At 42.2% G+C, this 18,474-nt stretch overlaps 1 protein-coding gene and 1 long non-coding RNA gene across 3 annotated transcripts; one reads left to right on the top strand and one right to left on the bottom strand.

The window, feature by feature from the left end:
* Positions 1-234: 234 nt before the first annotated feature.
* On the bottom strand, positions 235-5,951 carry LOC137347140 (uncharacterized). Its single transcript, XR_010968871.1, has 3 exons — positions 4,208-5,951; positions 3,068-3,345; positions 235-2,495 (listed from the first exon to the last, which is right to left on the bottom strand). It is a non-coding gene; the product is annotated as an uncharacterized lncRNA (long non-coding RNA).
* LOC137347139 (elongation factor 1-alpha, oocyte form-like) lies at positions 4,673-11,232 on the top strand. 2 transcript variants are annotated; one of them, XM_068011278.1, is made up of 8 exons: positions 4,673-4,782; positions 6,224-6,386; positions 6,999-7,178; positions 8,855-9,151; positions 9,373-9,523; positions 9,705-9,961; positions 10,545-10,779; positions 10,894-11,232. In XM_068011278.1, the coding sequence occupies exons 2-8, from the start codon at positions 6,243-6,245 to the stop codon at positions 11,010-11,012; spliced, it is 1,383 nt and encodes a 460-aa protein (XP_067867379.1). In that variant the 5' UTR covers positions 4,673-4,782; positions 6,224-6,242; the 3' UTR covers positions 11,013-11,232. The 2 variants fall into 2 exon arrangements, with proteins under 2 accessions (XP_067867379.1, XP_067867380.1); XM_068011279.1 differs by lacking the exon at positions 4,673-4,782 and adding an exon at positions 4,835-4,854.
* The last annotated feature ends 7,242 nt before the right edge of the window (positions 11,233-18,474 follow it).

Below are 18,474 nucleotides of genomic sequence, written 5' to 3'. Positions count from 1 at the left end.
AATATGCTCAACTTTGGAAATCGAAGATTGATTTGATACTGATTTGTTTATTTGATATTTTGTAACATTTTGGGTAAAAGTACAATGTTAATGAGAAAAGCCAAATAGAAATCTTCTTGCAAAATGTCTCCTGTTTCCAAATGGCGAAATCTGAAGGCTGCAGCATCTCATTTATGGCAGACTCAAAAGCTAGCAACTTGGGGTCTTTTGACAGCTGTTAAAGAACTGAAACAAGAACAATTTGCATTTATATAATGTCACATCACACCTTGAAAATGCTATCTCACAATGTCCTACTTACCCATTACCTCTGCCCTCACCAACCTACACCACTCCATGTTTAATGCAATGAAATCTAAATCCGTGTTCTTGATTACAAAGCCAACCAGTTTCAACCCATCTTGTATATGCATCCTCCTCCAGCCCCATTTATTAGCCTGTGCCCTACCATCTTCCAAATCTGCCTCTTCTCACCACACCCTCCCTCACTCTCTCAGTAGTAAAGCTTTCAAACATGTTGGCCCTGCTTTCAGTTCTCTGCCTTGCCAATTCCCTTGCCGGCTTCAAAAGATTCCTCAAAACTTCTATCAATGTAATTATTCGTCTTGAAGCACTTAATACGATGAATTTATTTTTAAATGGTGGAAGTGTTATATTTATTAGGGGATGTGGTGTTAATTATCTTATAATAAAAATGTACAGCATTAGGGTTATTTACAGCACAGAAACAGGCCATTCAGCCCAACAGGTCCATGCTGATGCTTATACTCCACGTGTGCCTCCTCCCATCTTTCATCTAACCCCATCAACATACCCTATTATTTTCTCCTTCATTTTTTTCTGGAAAAAAATACTTTATTCATAAAATTTGCAAAAATACATTACATAACAGTTCAAATTTGACATCAAAAATGCAATACAGATGTTTCTTTTACTAGAGTACATGAGGTGCCTCACTACATTTCCCATTTCAGGCTATATTTACAATGCACATTTGTACAGGGCTGGACTCAACATGTCAAAACATTCTCTGGTGCATACAGCCCGAGAGGTTTTATACTGTTTCCAGCCCCTCAGTATACTATGGCGGGAGGGCCTTACCCAGTCGCTTTTCCTGAATGAGCCTTTGCGGCAGCTGCCCCAAGCTTTAGTGCATCCCTCAGCAGGTAGTCCTGGACCTTGGCATGTGCCAGACTGCAACACTCTTTGCACTGAAAGACCAGCAAGGTTTGGGCAGACTGTTTGTTTTTCACCGAGTTGATGGTCCTCCAGCAGCTGTTTAACTCGCTGTGTCCCCCTGGGGCCAGCCCGTAGAGCACTGAGTCCTGCTGCTCAGGATGAACCTGGACAAAAACCACTGCATTTGTTTCCAAACCTGCTTTGCAAAGGCACATTTCCCCCTCATGTTTATCTAGCTTCCAGTTAAATGCATCTGTTAGTCCCCACCTTTTGGTAGCAAGTTCCACATTCTAACCACTCTCTGGGTAAAGGTGTTTCTCCTGAATTCCCTATTGCATTTATTAGTGACTGTCTTATATTTATGGTCCCTAGTTCTGGTCTTGTCTGCAAGTGGAAACATCTTCTCTGCGTCTACCCTATCAAACCCTTTCATTATCTTAAAGACCTCTTTCAGGTCACCCCTCAGTCTTCCCTTTTCTCTGCCTGTTCAATCTTTCCTGATGGGTATAACCTCTCTCTTCTGGTATCATTCCAGTAAATCTCAACATTTCATTGGCATTCCTTATTACCTAGAGTTGAGAGGTCCAAATCAAAACTCAAATTGGTATCACTGTAGCTTGTATTGACCCTGGTATCCTAAACATTGCTTGAAAAGTCCAGCCCTGTACAATCAGGGTTCCAGAATAAGTTTGGAGGAAGTAGGTTCTATATCACACTCTTTCACACCAACAACTTTTAAAAAAATTCTTGGGGTGTGGATATAATGAAGGTTCACCTGAAACATAGTAAGTAACAGGCAGTCCCATCTGAAGCAGACACATTTGACAAGATAGCATTCCCCCTACTGCTCAGATGTCTCAGCTTAAATTATGCAATCAAATCCCAGAGTGGGGCTTTAATCAACAACCTTTTGACTACATCAATAAGGTATGTTGCTGTAAATTTGTATCTGTTTCCTGAAGAAATGTTTACAACTGGAGTATCTTATGGTTTGTATCAGCGAAGTAACATCTTATGTAGTGATTTTCCTTCCATTCTCTTAGACCTCCCCCACCCATCATACATCATGTAGTTTGATAGAAGCATAATGGATGGTGGGTTGAAAAGTGTTACATCACTGGGTTATTGACATCACCGTGAGAAAACACCACACAAAGACTAAGCATTAAAGTCCAGGAAAGTTCTCCCCGGTATCCTCCTTCCACATCTCCCTACCAGCAAGTTAAAAAGTTCCAGCATGTACAAATTTGCTGTGTTTTCTGGTGGTATTTGAAGTCGTAATTCCAGAATAAGTGTTCAGAAATGTGGCTTCAGAGCTGTGAACATAAGGGGATAGAGTGACAGAAGTAAATCCGGTAATGTAATATACCTACTTCATGTTGAGGTGGCGACATTAAATCAATCAGGTTAATTACTGTCTTGGTGATTGGATCTAAAGATTAGAGTTCATTTTCTGTAAACTAAATAAACTGGCAGCATCTATCCCATGAAGCAGCAAGTGATGATTCGTAGTCATATGATTATCAAAGGTTGTGTGTGTATGTTTCTCATGCCTGAAATTTTCTGGCCTAGTTTAATTTCAGCTGTGACATTTCTGTTTTGTATCTACTTACCACTGTGGCTATCATAATATTGTACATACCGCTCTGAAACCAGTAGGTCGAGAAGACCATGTCCACACACTAGATCAGTCTGCCTTATTTATCATGAATTTTAAAAGATCTATTGCTCACTCAAAGCTTAAACCACTTTTAGTTTACAATGAATTTTGGGAATTACACAAGCCTCATTTAAAAGTGAGTACAAAGGAGTTAACATGCATGCCATTCTCTCATAACTTTAAAAAGACTTTGCCAATTAATTTAGGATCTGATGAAGTGTCACTGACCTGAAACGTTAACTCTGCTTCTCTCTCCACAGATGCTGCCAGACCTGCTGAGTATTTCCCGCATTTTTTTTTTTAATTTTAGGAAGTGTCTGGGCAGTCCAGTGGTTTAATTGGAGACTTTGCTGAAGCAGCTTAGTACCAGTTATGCAATGCTAGCAATATGTGAAAATTATTGCTGCAGGTGGTTCCATTTCTCACACCAAAATGTAACAGGAGCCAAGAATGCTGTTCTTATATCAATTTAATGGTGATCCAAAGCTTCTAATGCAGAAGTGGCACTATAATGGAAAACTCTGTTAGTTAGGGGTTTGTTTTGTGATTAACTTTTCCATAATTACAATTATGTGATGTATATGTTGTACCTGCTCAGTGTCAGTTTGGCACAGCTGGTAGTGCTGTTGCTGAGGCCAAACGTACTGGGTTCAAACCCAAAACCAGGACTTGATTATCGTTTATCAGTATCTTTTTTTATGGGTATATACCCTTCATAAATTTATTTGGACAGTATACTGATCATGGGCAAGATGCAATCCAATGACAACAAAAGTCACCAATTTATCTCATTTAGCAGGATGAACCAGGGCATTTAGGCCACTGATTATTCCATAAATGTTTACAAAGCTGTTGAATGCATAGGACGAAGGATGTGGTTTAGAAAGAGAATAGTTTCTTCGACATATTTCAGCTGGACCTTGAACTAGAAAGTTAATATGTAATGTTGAGAAATAAACATGAAGTCTTTGATCATTCAAGGTGAAGTTTTGCGCTGGATAATTTCTGTCGATTACCAGCATTATTTTTTTCTTTCTAATCCGAAATAAAGACAGAATTGTTTCTGATTTTTGCACAGTCCAATACCGGACCTCGGAAATCACAGGTCCAATTGTGCATATAGGTGGTGAAAAAAAACATAGAAATCAATAATAGACTTTTACTGCCTTTAGTTTCAGCTATGAAAGTGATCAAGTGGCTATATCCAAAAGTGAACTGTTGGAATTATTCTACTCGAAATGCTAAACAATCTTTCTCATGTATTTCCAGCACTTCGTGTTTTTATTTCAAGCTATTCTGGACTATAACATAAAATGTATGATTACGGATCACTGTTTATGTTACTTTCGGGGAGGGGGAGACACTTACGGCCTAATTTATAAATTGTGTCTTTTAAAAAACGAAAGTAGTTGGAAATCATAACTTGAGTTCTCATGTTTGTTATTCTGAAAATTGCTTGAAATTTCAGTGACGAAGACTTTTGCTTCACAGCGAAGGTCGATGGAAAAAGTTAATCAGATTTCTGGCGTCTGGCTTTTAAGTCAGAAAGTTCTAGAGGAGGCACTGAGAGAGAGAAAAAGACGTCAATATGACTCAAAACCGGATGGGTGGCAACCCTGGCTGGACCTGGGCAAACGGTTTTTGAGTTTCTCAGGAAGGCCTGCTCTTTATTTTTTAAAAGCGCGTATACATCAAGAATGCGCTACTTTAATAATAGTTTTATAACAAAAGGAAAGAACATATTTTTAAAAAGCGGGGGAAGAAAGATATAACGCATTTTTCTGGCCTTGAGGCCGAAGGGAGCAGGAAGGGGGCGGGCGGCAGAAATGCGCCATTGGCGTCAGCGGCCCGCCCTGCGGCCTATAAATTACCACGACGCCATCTCTTCGGTCCTTTAGTCTCCGAGTCAACCAAAGGGAGGTTTACAGCTTGATTGCTGAACGGTAACTATATTCGAGAAAAAGAAAACGGCTATCGGCCTCTGAAAACTTACTAGATTGCTGGTTAAGAGCCCGGTAACGGTTATTTTGTAAGGTGCAATGCGGTGGATTTTTTTTTTCTTTCCCCCAAGTCGCGTTTGCTTGTTGCTGGGAGGAGTTTTTCAGGGTTGGAATCGTGTATGCAGAATCTGATTTAATCCGTGTTTTTCGAATGCCATCCGCTCGGTTTTCGGCCTCCTCTAGTAAATCGAGACATTGCAAGAAATGATGTGAATGTTTTTGGGTTTTAGGTGTGGTGGGTTTCCCTCCCCTTTTTTATATTTTCGTCTGCAAGACAAGGCGACCAGTTCCGAGTTCCGCAAAGGCAAATCTATAAAATTACCAACCGTTTTGGGTTGATATCGGTGTCTTGAAAGGGGGATGGCGGAATAATCACCACATTTTTTTTTTAATACCAGAATCTGAAAGGCGGATTGTGTTGAGCGGGATATGTAGGCCGCCTGGGCCCCGGAGCCTGTGCGGATTTTCAGGGCCGCTTTTGTTGGGATGAGAATGTGCGGGCGAACAATCCACTTTAATCCGAGTTTTAAACATTACCATCCGGCGACATCTAGTGGATTTTCACCAACTGTCGAATGTCTCTTAACTATGTCGCGTCGTATTTTTCGTTAACTAGTGTTTTTTAAGACTGTGTAAAAGATGAAGGACGAGCGGCTGGCTCTATTGTTGTCTGATGCAATAATGGCTTCCGAGCAGCAACTATCACCGCCTGTTCCAGCAGATTTGAAGAACGTCACTGCCCTTTTGAGAATCAGTTTTAAATCGTGTATTAAAATTCACCTCGCCCCGTCGGATTATTAATTCCAGTTCGTTTTTTGATACGAAATCCCCCAACCGCCCCCGTTTCCTGTAGTTGTGATAGTTTTTAAGTGATTGCTAAGAATTCGACCTAAATTTTGTACACTATCCTGCGTGCATTTCATTGTACTTTTTCGCCACATATACTCCGACAGCAGAGTCGAACTTCACCCCGAGCGCTTAACCGGTATTTCTGCTGCCTATGGGTAGAGAGCCATCTGGCGTTGGCCGTGATTCCGATACCACGGCACTAACTCAGTGAGTCGGTTGCCACGTCCCCATTGACACACTCGCAGGATGTGACATCGTCCTTGGACAGGACTCTTCAATTTGCTGACCCTGCATGAAGCTGTGGACATGTTTTTTTTTCAACCAAATCACCCAGCCCTTTTTTTCTGCAAACGTTCCCCTGAAAAGCTGCGTTTGCGAGAATTTACCTACAAGTTATCTGGTAATGTGAGCCTAACTATTCCATACAAGGTAAATTGTATATCTGGTTATAAGTTTTAGGTCCGGCCAACTTTCAATTTGTGCTTTTACAGTTCGATCGAGCAACTTAGTAACCCCGTTCTGACTTTTTCAACAGCATTCACGCCAACTTAAAAATGGGCAAGGAAAAGACGCACATCAACATTGTTGTCATTGGACACGTTGACTCTGGTAAATCTACGACCACAGGCCATCTCATTTATAAATGTGGTGGAATTGATAAGAGAACCATTGAGAAATTTGAAAAGGAAGCAGCTGAGGTTTGTGTTCTCAAATATTGGAGTTCACTTTGAAGAAAACTGTACATTGATGTGATCAAATAGATTAGTATTGCATAGAGGGGAGACGAGATGGTGGTATAATATCACTGCTCGTAATCCAGAGGCCTGGGGTAATGTCATGGAGACACTGGTTCATTTCCTACCATGGCAATTAATTTATAAAAACCTGGAACTGAAAGCTGCCATGAGACCTGACCCCTTGATGGTTTTTTTTTAAAAAAAACACTGGGTTCACTAATTTCCTTTTTTTAGGGAAGGAAATCTGTCCTTAACTGGACTGGCCTACATGTGACACCAGATCTACAGCAATATGCTTGACTCTGAAATGACTGAGTAAGCCACTCAGTTGTTGAGGGCAACAAATGCTAGCCATGCCAGTAATGTCCACATCCCAAGAAATGTTTTTAAAAATTGGTTATTTTCAGTTGGAATTTTTATAGGAAGTGTGGATGAGACTGGGGTTGCTAGTAAGTCTGCTGTTTTAACCTAAAACTGAATTAAGTGAATCTGCACAAGACAGTTATCAAAGTATTTTAATGAATGCTCCTGGGTTTTTTTGGCTAGACTCACCTGTGATGTTTGTTCATGTAGATGGGCAAAGGATCCTTCAAATATGCCTGGGTCTTGGATAAACTGAAGGCTGAACGTGAACGTGGCATTACCATTGACATCTCTCTCTGGAAGTTTGAAACTTCAAAGTACTACATCACCATCATTGATGCCCCAGGACACAGGGATTTTATCAAGAACATGATTACTGGAACATCACAGGTACAAAATCCGTCCAGCAGCACATGATCTGCTTACTTAACATCTGCCTGCTTTTATCCTCTGCAGTTGAAGGTATATTGTATTGCGTGTCTCCTGACAATGCAGCAAAACACCAACATCATCACTGTGGTCCAAACTGCGCACGTGCAGAATGCATTCATCCTTGCACACCTGCAAAATGCACCTGGGCTTAGCAAGCTTTTCAGTACTAATGTGTGCAAATATGTCATCCTGCAAAGGGACGTCAGCCACTGGTGAGTTTTGGAAAGCAGCTTCAATCGCTGCTCTTTCTTCTTTCCACCCCCCCCCCCCCCAATGCCCACCTGCTTGCTGCTCCATTTCGCCACTCCCAACTGGTTACTCGCTTCCCGCCTCGCCGCTAGCAGCCTGCCTGCTTCCCTGGGTGGGGAGCAAGCGATAGATGGAGCAGTGTAAAGTGCCAAGTAGGTGGTCGTTGAAGGCAGTGGGAGACTGAAAGCTGTGATTGAGGCATTTGGTTTCACTTTTTTGTTAAATTGAGTGACACAATCTTTATTACTGGCAGCTGGCCTGAGACATTTACAGACAGTGATGTTTCTGTTGAAGAGGCTGCATTTGCACATGTGTCACACTGTGCCACCTAGTGGTTGTGTTGTCAACAAACTTAGCCATTGATTTAATGAGTTTGTGGCTCAGCGTGCTAGCTGCTCCAAGCATATATATTGTACAAGTGGCCAGTCTTGTGTGGAAAGAATGGTGATGTTGTGCTGTTTACCTGCTCTGTGCACAGCCAATATCATGTTTTACCATTGGTGACCGCGAACACAAACCATGCTCTTGGTAGTGATGTCTACCAAGCCATCAGAGGAGCCAATGTTGTGTTAGTAATAAAAGCAAAATACTGCGGATGCTGGAAATCTGAAACAAAAACAAGAAATGCTGGAACCACTCAGCAAGTCTGGCAGCATCTGTGGAAAGAGAAGCAGAGTTAACGTTTCGGGTCAGTGACCCTTCTTCGGAACTGACAAATATTAGAAAAGTCACAGGTTATAAGCAAGTGAGGTGGGGGTGGGGCAAGAGATAACAAAGGAGAAGGTGCAGATTGGACCAGGCCACATAGCTGACTAAAAGGTCACGGAGCAAAGGCAAACAATATGTTAATGGTGTGTTGAAAGACAAAGCATTAGTACAGATTAGGTGTGAATACACTGAATATTGAACAGCAGCAAGTGCAAACCTGAAAAAAACAGTGGGTAAGCGAACTGAACATCTTAGTTTGTTCAGTTTGCTTACCCACTGTTTTTTTCAGGTTTGCACTTGCTGCTGTTCAATATTCAGTGTATTCACACCTAATCTGTACTAATGCTTTGTCTTTCAACGCACCATTAACATATTGTTTGCCTTTGCTCCGTGACCTTTTAGTCAGCTATGTGGCCTGGTCCAATCTGCACCTTCTTTGTTATCTCTTGCCCCACCCCCACCTCACTTGCTTATAATCTGTGACTTTTCTAATATTTGTCAGTCCCGAAGAAGGGTCACTGACCCGAAACGTTAACTCTGCTCTTTCCACAGATGCTGCCAGACCTGCTGAGTGATTCCAGCATTTCTTGTTTTTGTTTGTTAGTAATATTTCTTTTGAGATTGGTTCAGGACAATTTTCAAGCAGCTTGCTACTTAACAGATCTGTTTCCTCCTAGGCTGACTGTGCTGTGCTGATCGTTGCTGCTGGTGTTGGTGAGTTTGAAGCTGGTATCTCAAAGAATGGACAGACTAGAGAACATGCTCTGCTTGCCTACACTCTGGGTGTCAAGCAACTCATTATTGGTGTCAACAAGATGGACTCCACTGAGCCACCATACAGCCAGAAACGATATGAAGAAATCACAAAGGAAGTCAGCACATACATCAAGAAGATTGGTTACAACCCAGCAGCTGTAGCTTTTGTCCCCATCTCTGGTTGGCATGGTGACAATATGCTGGAAGCCAGTTCAAATGTAAGTTTCTAAGTAGTGCTACAGGGCTGTTATGAGCCATATACTTTTGAGAGCCTATGGTATTAGGTGTTCAGTGCCTGGGTGTAGGTTTGGAATGGAGCTGTTCCTTGTTTTGAAGACTCAAATAAGATATTGCTATAAGGTTGGAATGTTTAGTTTTGGGTGCCTAATGCAAGTGTCCCACCGTAGATAATTTTCTCTTTTTTTCTTTAAATAAACAGATGTTCTGGTTCAAAGGTTGGAAAATTGACAGGAAAGAGGGAAATGCAACAGGAGTCACCTTGCTGGAGGCCTTGGACGTCATTTTACATCCAGAGCGCCCTATAAACAAACCTCTTCGTCTCCCCTTGCAGGATGTCTACAAGATTGGTGGTAAGTCTTTCATAGTGTTACACAATAACACATTTGTGTACTCTTTGTAATCAATTTCTCATTCTACATATGGGTATAGGAATTTATAATACGTTTACAGCCTTCAAACGGAAGGTTAATACCAAAGGGGGTATAATTTGCGTTTTGTACAGATTGTTTTTTCTTTTGGTGTACATTGCAGGTATTGGTACAGTACCAGTTGGTCGTGTTGAGACAGGAGTACTGAAAGCCAATGTAGTAGTGAAGTTTGCTCCCTCTAATATTGTCACTGAAGTGAAATCTGTGGAAATGCATCACGAAGCCCTTTCGGAAGCCCTTCCTGGTGATAATGTTGGTTTCAACGTGAAGAACGTTTCTGTTAAAGATATCCGTCGTGGAAATGTTGCTGGTGACAACAAAGTTGATCCTCCAATGGAAGCTGCTTCCTTTATTGCACAGGTGGGAGGACTTTGTGAACTAATCCTCAATTTGAGTTTGCAATATCGATGTTTCTCTTCTGGCAGTTGGCAATATGTTCCTGGGTTGTCTTAGACTTGAGCTTGCAAATTGAGGCTTGAAAGGAGCAGTAACAAAATTGCTTGCCTGGCTAGATTTCCCTGTGTATCAAAAGACTAACCACTAGTTTTGACTTGCATCCGTGGTGAATTAGTCTTTTTTTAATTAACCTGTTGTGATCTTAATCTGTCCCATCCCAAGTGTGTAGACTTTTGATTGGGTTTGTTCCATGGCCAGCAAGTCTCTTTTCCCCACCCCCAACGTCAGTACTCTGCTGAAGTGGCAGGTAGTTTGTGACTTGTTCCTTCTGGTTCTTCCTAGCTGGAGTCCAGTTTTGAGTGGGAGACCTGGCTTTGTTGCCCCCCCTCCTTTTTTTTTCTCCCCCCCCCCCCCCCCCCCTGCAATTCTTCTGTTTGGAGACAGACTAGGTCAACAGACAACTAGGGCTATTTCTTTCTTTGGGTAAGACATTTGTTTTATGGAGTGTATTTGTAATTCAGTATATCATGATTCTGTATGATTTCAGGTTATTATCCTGAACCACCCTGGACAAATATGTGCTGGCTATGCCCCTGTACTGGATTGTCATACTGCCCACATTGCCTGCAAGTTTAGGGAGTTGAAAGAGAAGATTGATCGTCGTTCTGGCAAGAAGTTGGAAGATAGCCCCAAAGCTGTGAAGTCTGGAGATGCAGCCATTGTAGAGATGGTTCCAACCAAGCCCATGTGTGTGGAGAGCTTTTCAGAATACCCACCTCTTGGTATGTTTTTAAGAGTTAGTTTGTTTAGATGAATGTTTTGCTGTAGGATTTTTTTTCAAATTAAGCACATTCAATCCGTACAGATGACTTGACTTCCTTTCTTTTTTTTTTAAGGACGTTTTGCTGTCCGTGACATGAGACAAACTGTGGCTGTAGGTGTGATCAAGTCAGTTTTTAAGAAGGAATCTTCTGTGAAAACTACCAAGGCTGCAAGTAAAATATTAAAGAAGTGAATATCACCGCTGAGCCCTAGCATTCAGCAAACCCTGTTGAGACTGACATCACGAAAACATTTATTCATTACCAGCCAAATAGGTGTATTGATGAGGAACTGGATATTGATTAAGATGCATCGGAAGAAATTCAGGAGGAAAGGATTAGGGGATGGTGGGATCTCAAATATTAACTGTTTTGGTTGTGTAATGATTTAAAACTAATAAATATCCAAAAATGGTTAAGCTTCATTTTTCTTTTTCCAAAGCTTGGCATGTGATAAGGCTATATCCTCTCCCAGCTGCAGTTTACTTGTTCACCCTCAAGTTTACTATTTGTTTGGCTTGGTGATTGAGGGAGGGTGCAGGAGTAATGTAATGCTACATAGGCCAACAAAGCTGCCACAATGCAGCAACAAAAATCAGTGACTGACAAGGAATTAGGCTACCATCCAGACAGATGTGCTACAGTAGCAAAGTATTCCAGATACTGGAAATTTGAAACACAGAAAATGCTGGCAATACTCAACATGGCAGACAGCATCTGTGGAGAGATAACAATGGGCTGGATTTTATTGGGCTCTGTGGCAGGGGCAGGCTGGAAGATGGTTTAAAAGTTCAAATATGCTGCTACAGCTGGCTGCCCTTCAAAAATGGTGCTAGCGCACAGGCAGCTGACACCATTGCCACTATTGGCTAGCTTGCCCCTTCCACATGGGTGAGGAATAGGCTGACCTGGCTATTTTTAAATGAACTAAAAGTAAAATACTGCGGATGCTGGCAATCTGAAATAAAAACAATAAATGCTGGAACCACGCAGCAGGTCTAGCAGCATCTGTGGAAAGAGAAAGAGTTAACGGTTCGGGTCAATGATCCTTCTTTGGAACTGACAAACTATATTAAAAATATTTAATATTTGTCAGTTCCGAAGAAGGGTCACTGACCCAAAACGTTAACTCTGTTTCTCTTTCCACAGATGCTGCTAGACCTGCTGTGTGGTTCCAGCATTTATTCCTATTTAAATGAACTGCTGGGCAGGAGATTGTGCAGGCTGCCAGTTTTTGAGATTCCTGCTGAGCAGTGGCAAGTGCTTAAGACATGAAACAGTGGGGTGGCGTAGTGGTTAGCACTACAGCCTCACAGCTCCAGCAACCCAGGTTCAATTCCGGGTACTGCCTGTGTGGAGTTTGCAAGTTCTCTGTTTCTGCGTGGGTTTCCTCCCACATGCCAAAGACTTGCAGGTTAATAGGTAAATTGGCCATTATAAATTACCCCTAAGATAGGTAGGTGGTAGGGAAATATAGGGACTGGTGGGGATGTGGTAGGAATATGGAATTAGTATAAATGGGTGGTTGATGGTAGGCACAGACTCGAAGGGCCTGTTTCAGTGCTGTATCTCTAAAAATCTAGTCTTTTTTTAAAAAAACTTCTCATCAACTGGCAAATGCTAGAAATATAGGTTTTGAGCAAATGAATGGGAGCTGGGGTGGTGTAAGATCAAAAGGGAAAGTCTGACAATGTGGAGGAAAGTGTAGATTAAATGACAAAAGGTTTCATCATACAAAGCCAAGGGGAGTGCTGATGGAGCAAGAACGAACAAAAGATGTATCTGGATGAGGTGTAAATGGAAAGGCAGCAGCTGTCCAAACACCAAGTAAAGGGATTAAGAAAGAAATGGGGTGTGGGTGAATAACAAGCAAAAGAAAAGTTTAAAAATTGGCCAGTTTGTGACCTTACAATTATTGAACCCCAGAAGAGGCTGTAAAGTGCTGTTCCTTCGAGCTTCATTGGAACATGAGCAGGTCAAGCAAAGATAGGTCCCAGTGGGAGAAAGGTAGAGAATTGATATGACAAGTGACAAGAAGCTTGGGGTTGTGCTTGCATACCAAACAGGTGTTCCACTAAGTGGACCTAAACAGTCACTAATGTAGAGACCACATTGAGTGAATATGGTATACTACAATCTCCTTACACCCTCACCTCAATGAATTCCATGTCTGCTTCTTTGGCCAGGGGTCATCATTCCCTGCTTAGTGGACCTGTTTCCTTATCTCTAATATTCTACCTCCACCTGAGACCCTGCCACTGGCCTTTTAGTGTCCTTTGATCTTTTCATTGAGAATTGTTAGCATGACTTCGCCATCTTAATTTCTCTGCTCCCCTCACTTGCTCTAATCTATCTCCCAATGAACTTGCAGTACTCCGATCTCTCGGATCCAACCCTAACATCAAACCTGCTGACAAGGGTGGTGCCGTTGTCTGGTGTACCAACCTGTACCTAGCAGAGGCTGAATGCCAACTCTTTGGTGCTTCCTCCTACCATCCACCCCAGCCCATGACTCCACTACTGAGCATCAAGTCATTGCATCCAGGACTCACTGACCTCATCATCTCTGGAGATCTTCCCTCTGGCCTACAACCTCAGAATTCCCCAATCCTGTACAGCCCGCATCTACCTCCTTTCCAAAATCCACAAACAAGCTCGCCATACCCGTTGTTTTGGTATGCTCCAGCCGGACTGAACTGATTTCCTATCTCGACTTATTCTTGTCCAGTCTTTTCCCACTTCCATAAGAACATATGAAATAGGAGCAGGAGTAGGTCATTTGTCTGTTGAGCTCATTCTGCCATTCAGTGAGATCATGGCAGATCATCTACTTAACTATTTTCCTGCACTATCCCTGTATTCCTTAGGCTTTTAATATGTAGAAATCTGTCAATCTCAGACTTGAGCCTCCACAGTCCTCTGGGGCAGAAAATTCCAAAGATTCACCACCCTCTGAGTGAAGTCCTCATCTCAATCCTAAATGCCCTTATTCTGCGACTGTGCCCCCTGGTTCTAGACTCCCCAGCCAAGGGGTAAATGCTTCCTGCATTTACGCTGTTGAGTCCTGTAAGAATTTTGTATGAATGAGATCAGCTCTCGTTCTTCTAAACTATAGAGAATAAAGGCCCAGTCTATTTAATCTTTCCTCATAGGAGAATCCTTCCATCCCAGGAAGTAGTTTGGTGAACCTTCATTGCACTCCCTCTATGGCAAGTATTTCTTGGGTAAGGAGACCAAAACTACACAATATTCCAGGTGCGGTCTCACCAAGGCTCTATATAATTGCAGTTGGACATCTTTACTCCTGTACTCAAATCCTCTTGCAATAAAGGCCTGTTCAGGTTGGGAAAAAGAACCTGACCTGGCCTGACGCAACCATCCCTTTACTTACCTTCCGACTGGAAAGCTCCACGAAGCTGCAGCACATGTGTAATGATGTCATAGTGATGTCACTCACTCACTGTGCAGACTCAGTTTCGTCCCGGACTCCCAGCTCAGCTAAGTTTTTTTTTATTTTTAATACTTACCGGCAGAGCACTTATCATGTGTGTCCAGCCCGACCCGGAAGAGAGGCCTGACCCGAACCTGACACGTCATCGGGTTCTGTTGGGTTTGGGTTGGGTAGCAGGCCTTTAGGCCAACATACCATTTGCCTTCCTATTACTTGCTGTACCTGCATGTCAACTTTCAGTGACTCATGAACAAGGACACCCAAGTCTCTTTGAAGTTCAGCCTTTCACCATTTAAGAAATACTCTCTTTTTCCTACCAAAGCCAATAACCTCACATTCCTCTATATTGTATTCCATCAGCCAAATTTTTGCCCGCTCTCTTAGCCTCTCCAATCCCCTTGAAACTTATTTGCATCCTCCTCACACTTCCACCTAGTTTTGTGTCATCTGCAAACTTGTAAATATTACATTTAATCTTCACATCCAAATCATTGACATAGGTTGTGAATAGCTGGGGCACAAGCACTGATAACTTGCAGTACCCCACTAGTTGCAGCTACCCATTTATTACTTCTCCCTGTTTTCTGTCCATTAACCAGTTCTTGATCCATGCCAGTATATCTTCCCCACCCCCCCCCCCCCCCCCACCCCTGCATTCCCACGTGCTCTAATTTTATTTACTAACGGGCGGCGCAGTGGTTAGCACCGCAGCCTCACAGCTCCAGCGACCCGGGTTCAATTCTGGGTACTGCCTGTGCGGAGTTTGCAAGTTCTCCCTGTGAACCGTGTGGGTTTTCGCCGGGTGCTCCGGTTTCCTCCCACATGCCAAAGACTTGCAGGTTGATAGGTAAATTGGACATTATAAATTGCCCTAGTATTGGTAGGGGAATATAGGGAAGGTGAGGGTGTGGTAGGAATATGGGATTAGTGTAGGATTAGTATGAATGGGTGGTTGATGGTCAGTCGGCGCAGACTCGGTGGGCCGAAGGGCCTGTTTCAGTGCTGTATCTCTAAATAAATAAAATAAATAAACCTCTTGTGTCGGATCTTATCAAAAGTTTTCTGAAAATCTAAATATACCACATCCACTGGTTCCCCTTTACTGATTCTGCTAGTTACATCCTCAAAACTTCCAGCAGGTTTTTTTTAACATGATTTCCCTTTCATATGTCCATGTTGACTCTGTCCAATCCTACCATTATTTTCTAAGTGTACTGTTATCACATCTATTATTATAGATTCCAGCTTTAGACTAACAGGTCTGCAGTCCCCTGTTTGCTCTCTCCCTCCTTTCTTAAATAGCGTGGTTACAATTGCCACCTTCCAATCTGCAGGAACAATTTTGAAAGATGACCACCAGTGCGTCTACTATCTCTACAGCCACCTCTTTCAAAACTGTGGGATATAGATAATCAGATCCAGGGGATTTATCTACTTTAAGTCCCATTAATTTCTCTAGTACTTTTTTTACTAATATTAATAACTTGCAGTTCCTCATTTGCACTAATCCCTTGATTCTCTGTTATTTCTGGGAGGTTTTTAGTCTTTTCCTCTGTGAAGACAGACGTGAAGTATTTGTTTAGTTTCTCTGCCATTTCCTTATTCCCCATTATAGATTCTCCTGATTTCGCTTGCAATGGACCCACATTTGTTTTGGCTAATCTTTTCCTTTTTACATACCTCATAGAAGCTTTTACAGTCCGTATTTATGTTTCTTGCTAGTTTACTCTCATTCTATTTTTCCTTTCTTAATCTTTTTCTTAGTCCTCCTTTGCAGAATTCTAAAATGCACCCAATCCTCAGGCTTACCATTTTTTTGGCGACTTTATATGCCTCTTCTTTTGATCTAATACAATCCTTGATTTCTTTCGTTAGCCATGGTTGGAACACTTTCCTTGCTGGGTTTTTGTGCATTAAAGGAATGTATTTTTGATGTCAACTATGTAGTAGTTCTTTAAATGTTAGCCATTGCCTGCCTGCCATCATACCTTTTAATGTAGTTTCCCAATCCACCATAACCAATTTGACCCTCATACCTTCTTAGTTTCCTTTGCTTAGATACAAGACCCTAGGGTTCTAATTGAACGAGATCACTTTCAAACTTAATGTAAAATTCAAACATTATGGTCACTCTTTCCTAAAGGCTCCTTTACAGCAAAATTATTAGTTAGCCCTTTTTCATTGCACAAGACTAAGATCTAAGCTAACCAGTTCCCTTGTTGGTTCCTCAATGTACTGCTCCAGAAAACTCTCGCATACATTCCAAGAATTCGTCCTCGACAACATTAGTTTACCCAGTCTATATGCAGATTGAAATCCCCCATGATTACTGTATTTCCCTTGTTACTCACACCTCTAATTTCCTGATTTATACTGTGATTTACATTACCTGTTGTTTGGTGGCTTATAAACAACTCCCACCAATGTTTTCTGCCCCTTGCTATTTCTTAGTTCCAGCCAAACTGACTCTACATCTTGATCTTTAGAACTAAGGTCATCAGTACTAATGCCCTCTTTAATTCGCAGAGCTACCATACCACCTTTTCCTAGCTTCTTGTCCTTCCTGAATGTCACATACCCTTGGATATTCACATGCCAGCTTTGGTTTCCTTTTAGCCATGTCTCTGTAATGGCTATCAGGTCATACATGTGAATTTCTATTTGAGCTGACAGTTCACCTGTTTTATTGTGCATACTGTGGGCATTCAGATAGAGCCCATAATTCAGTTTTTACTGTTTTTTTAAACTCTGGCCCTATCCGCTGGCACGCAGTTAGGCTTGCTATCATTGTCCCTTCCTGCCATACTCTGATTATCATTATCTTTATTGCTACGTTGATCTATTGCCTTGTAATTTCTCTTTAATTTACTCAATCTTCCCCTCCATGATCCCTTCCCCCCTCTATTTATTTTAAAGCCCTCTCTACTTCCCTAGTTGTATGACTCGCTAGAACACTAGTCCCAGCATGGTTCAGATGAAGTCTGTCCCAATGGTACAGCCCCCACTTTCCCCAGTACTGTTACCATTGCCCTACAAACCGGAACCCACTTCTACCACACCAGTCTTTGAGCCATTCATCTCTCTAATCTTATTTAACCTATGCCAATTTGCATGTGGCTCAGGTAATAATCCAGAGAATTTTACCTTTGAGATTCTGCTTTTTAATTTAGTGCCTAGCTCTTCATACTCCCTATGCAGAACCAGTTTCCTAGTCCTATCTATGTCATTGGTGCCTACATGGACCACGACAACTGGATCCTCCTCCTCCCACTGCAAGTTTCTCTTCAGCCCAGAGCAGGTGTCCCGAACCCTGGCATTCGGCAGGCAACACAGCCTTCTGGATTTTCGCTCTTGGCTGCAGAAAATAGTGTCTACCTCCCTGACTATACTGTCCCCTACTACCACTACATTTCTTTTAACTCCCCCCACTTGAATGGCTTCCTGTACCATGGTGCCAAGGTCATTCTGCTCAACCACACTACAGCCCTCACTCTTGTCCATACAAAATGCAAGGACCTCAAACTTGTTACTCAATTGCAAGGGCTGAGGCTCCTCCACTTCCACCTTCTCGATCCCCTTACCTGCCTGATTCGCAGTCACACCCTCCTGTCCCTTAACACTGATCAAATCAGATGACCCTACCCTAAGGGATGTAAATGCGTTCTGGAACAAAGTGACCAGGTAACTGTCCCCCTCTTTGATGCATCGCAGTGTCTTCAGCTTGGCTTCCAGCTCACTGACTCTGAGCCGAAGCTCCTCAAGTCACAGACACTTACAGCAGACATGTTTGCCGTGGATCACACTGGCATCCACCAGCTCCCACATACTGCAGCCACAGCACATCACTTGCCCTGCCATCTTTATAATGTGTTAATTATTTTTCTTAATTTATAATTAATAAACCCCAGTTCTACTAAGCCCCACTTCTAGTAAGCTTTACAACTGCTGGTAAACCTTACAACAACTAATAAAACCTTACTATTAAATCAGCTGAGTCTCGGAAGATTCTTATGGTTACTGTTCCAATTAATGTTATACTAACCCCAATTAAAATTCCTTAGTTTAGACATGAGAAAAAGAGAAAATGTTTACCAACCAATCACTTAATTCTATGCTGGAACGCCACATGTCAATTCCTCTTCCTCCTCTGCACCGAATTCCTGTGTGAACCATATTCCCACCTTCACAATCTGACTACGTCTCAC

This window comes from Heterodontus francisci, chromosome 31, assembly GCF_036365525.1.
Source record: "Heterodontus francisci isolate sHetFra1 chromosome 31, sHetFra1.hap1, whole genome shotgun sequence".
Lineage (NCBI taxonomy): Eukaryota > Metazoa > Chordata > Chondrichthyes > Heterodontiformes > Heterodontidae > Heterodontus > Heterodontus francisci.
This window is presented reverse-complemented; position numbering and strand designations above follow the sequence as displayed.

Excerpts from the sequence above, each read along its gene's own strand:
- LOC137347139 (XM_068011278.1), top strand. The coding sequence starts at position 6,243 with ATGGGCAAGGAAAAGACGCACATCAACATTGTTGTCATTGGACACGTT. Across the intron at positions 7,179-8,854 it reads TGATTACTGGAACATCACAG|GCTGACTGTGCTGTGCTGAT; the intron begins GTACAAAATCCG and ends GTTTCCTCCTAG. Across the intron at positions 9,962-10,544 it reads CTGCTTCCTTTATTGCACAG|GTTATTATCCTGAACCACCC; the intron begins GTGGGAGGACTT and ends GTATGATTTCAG.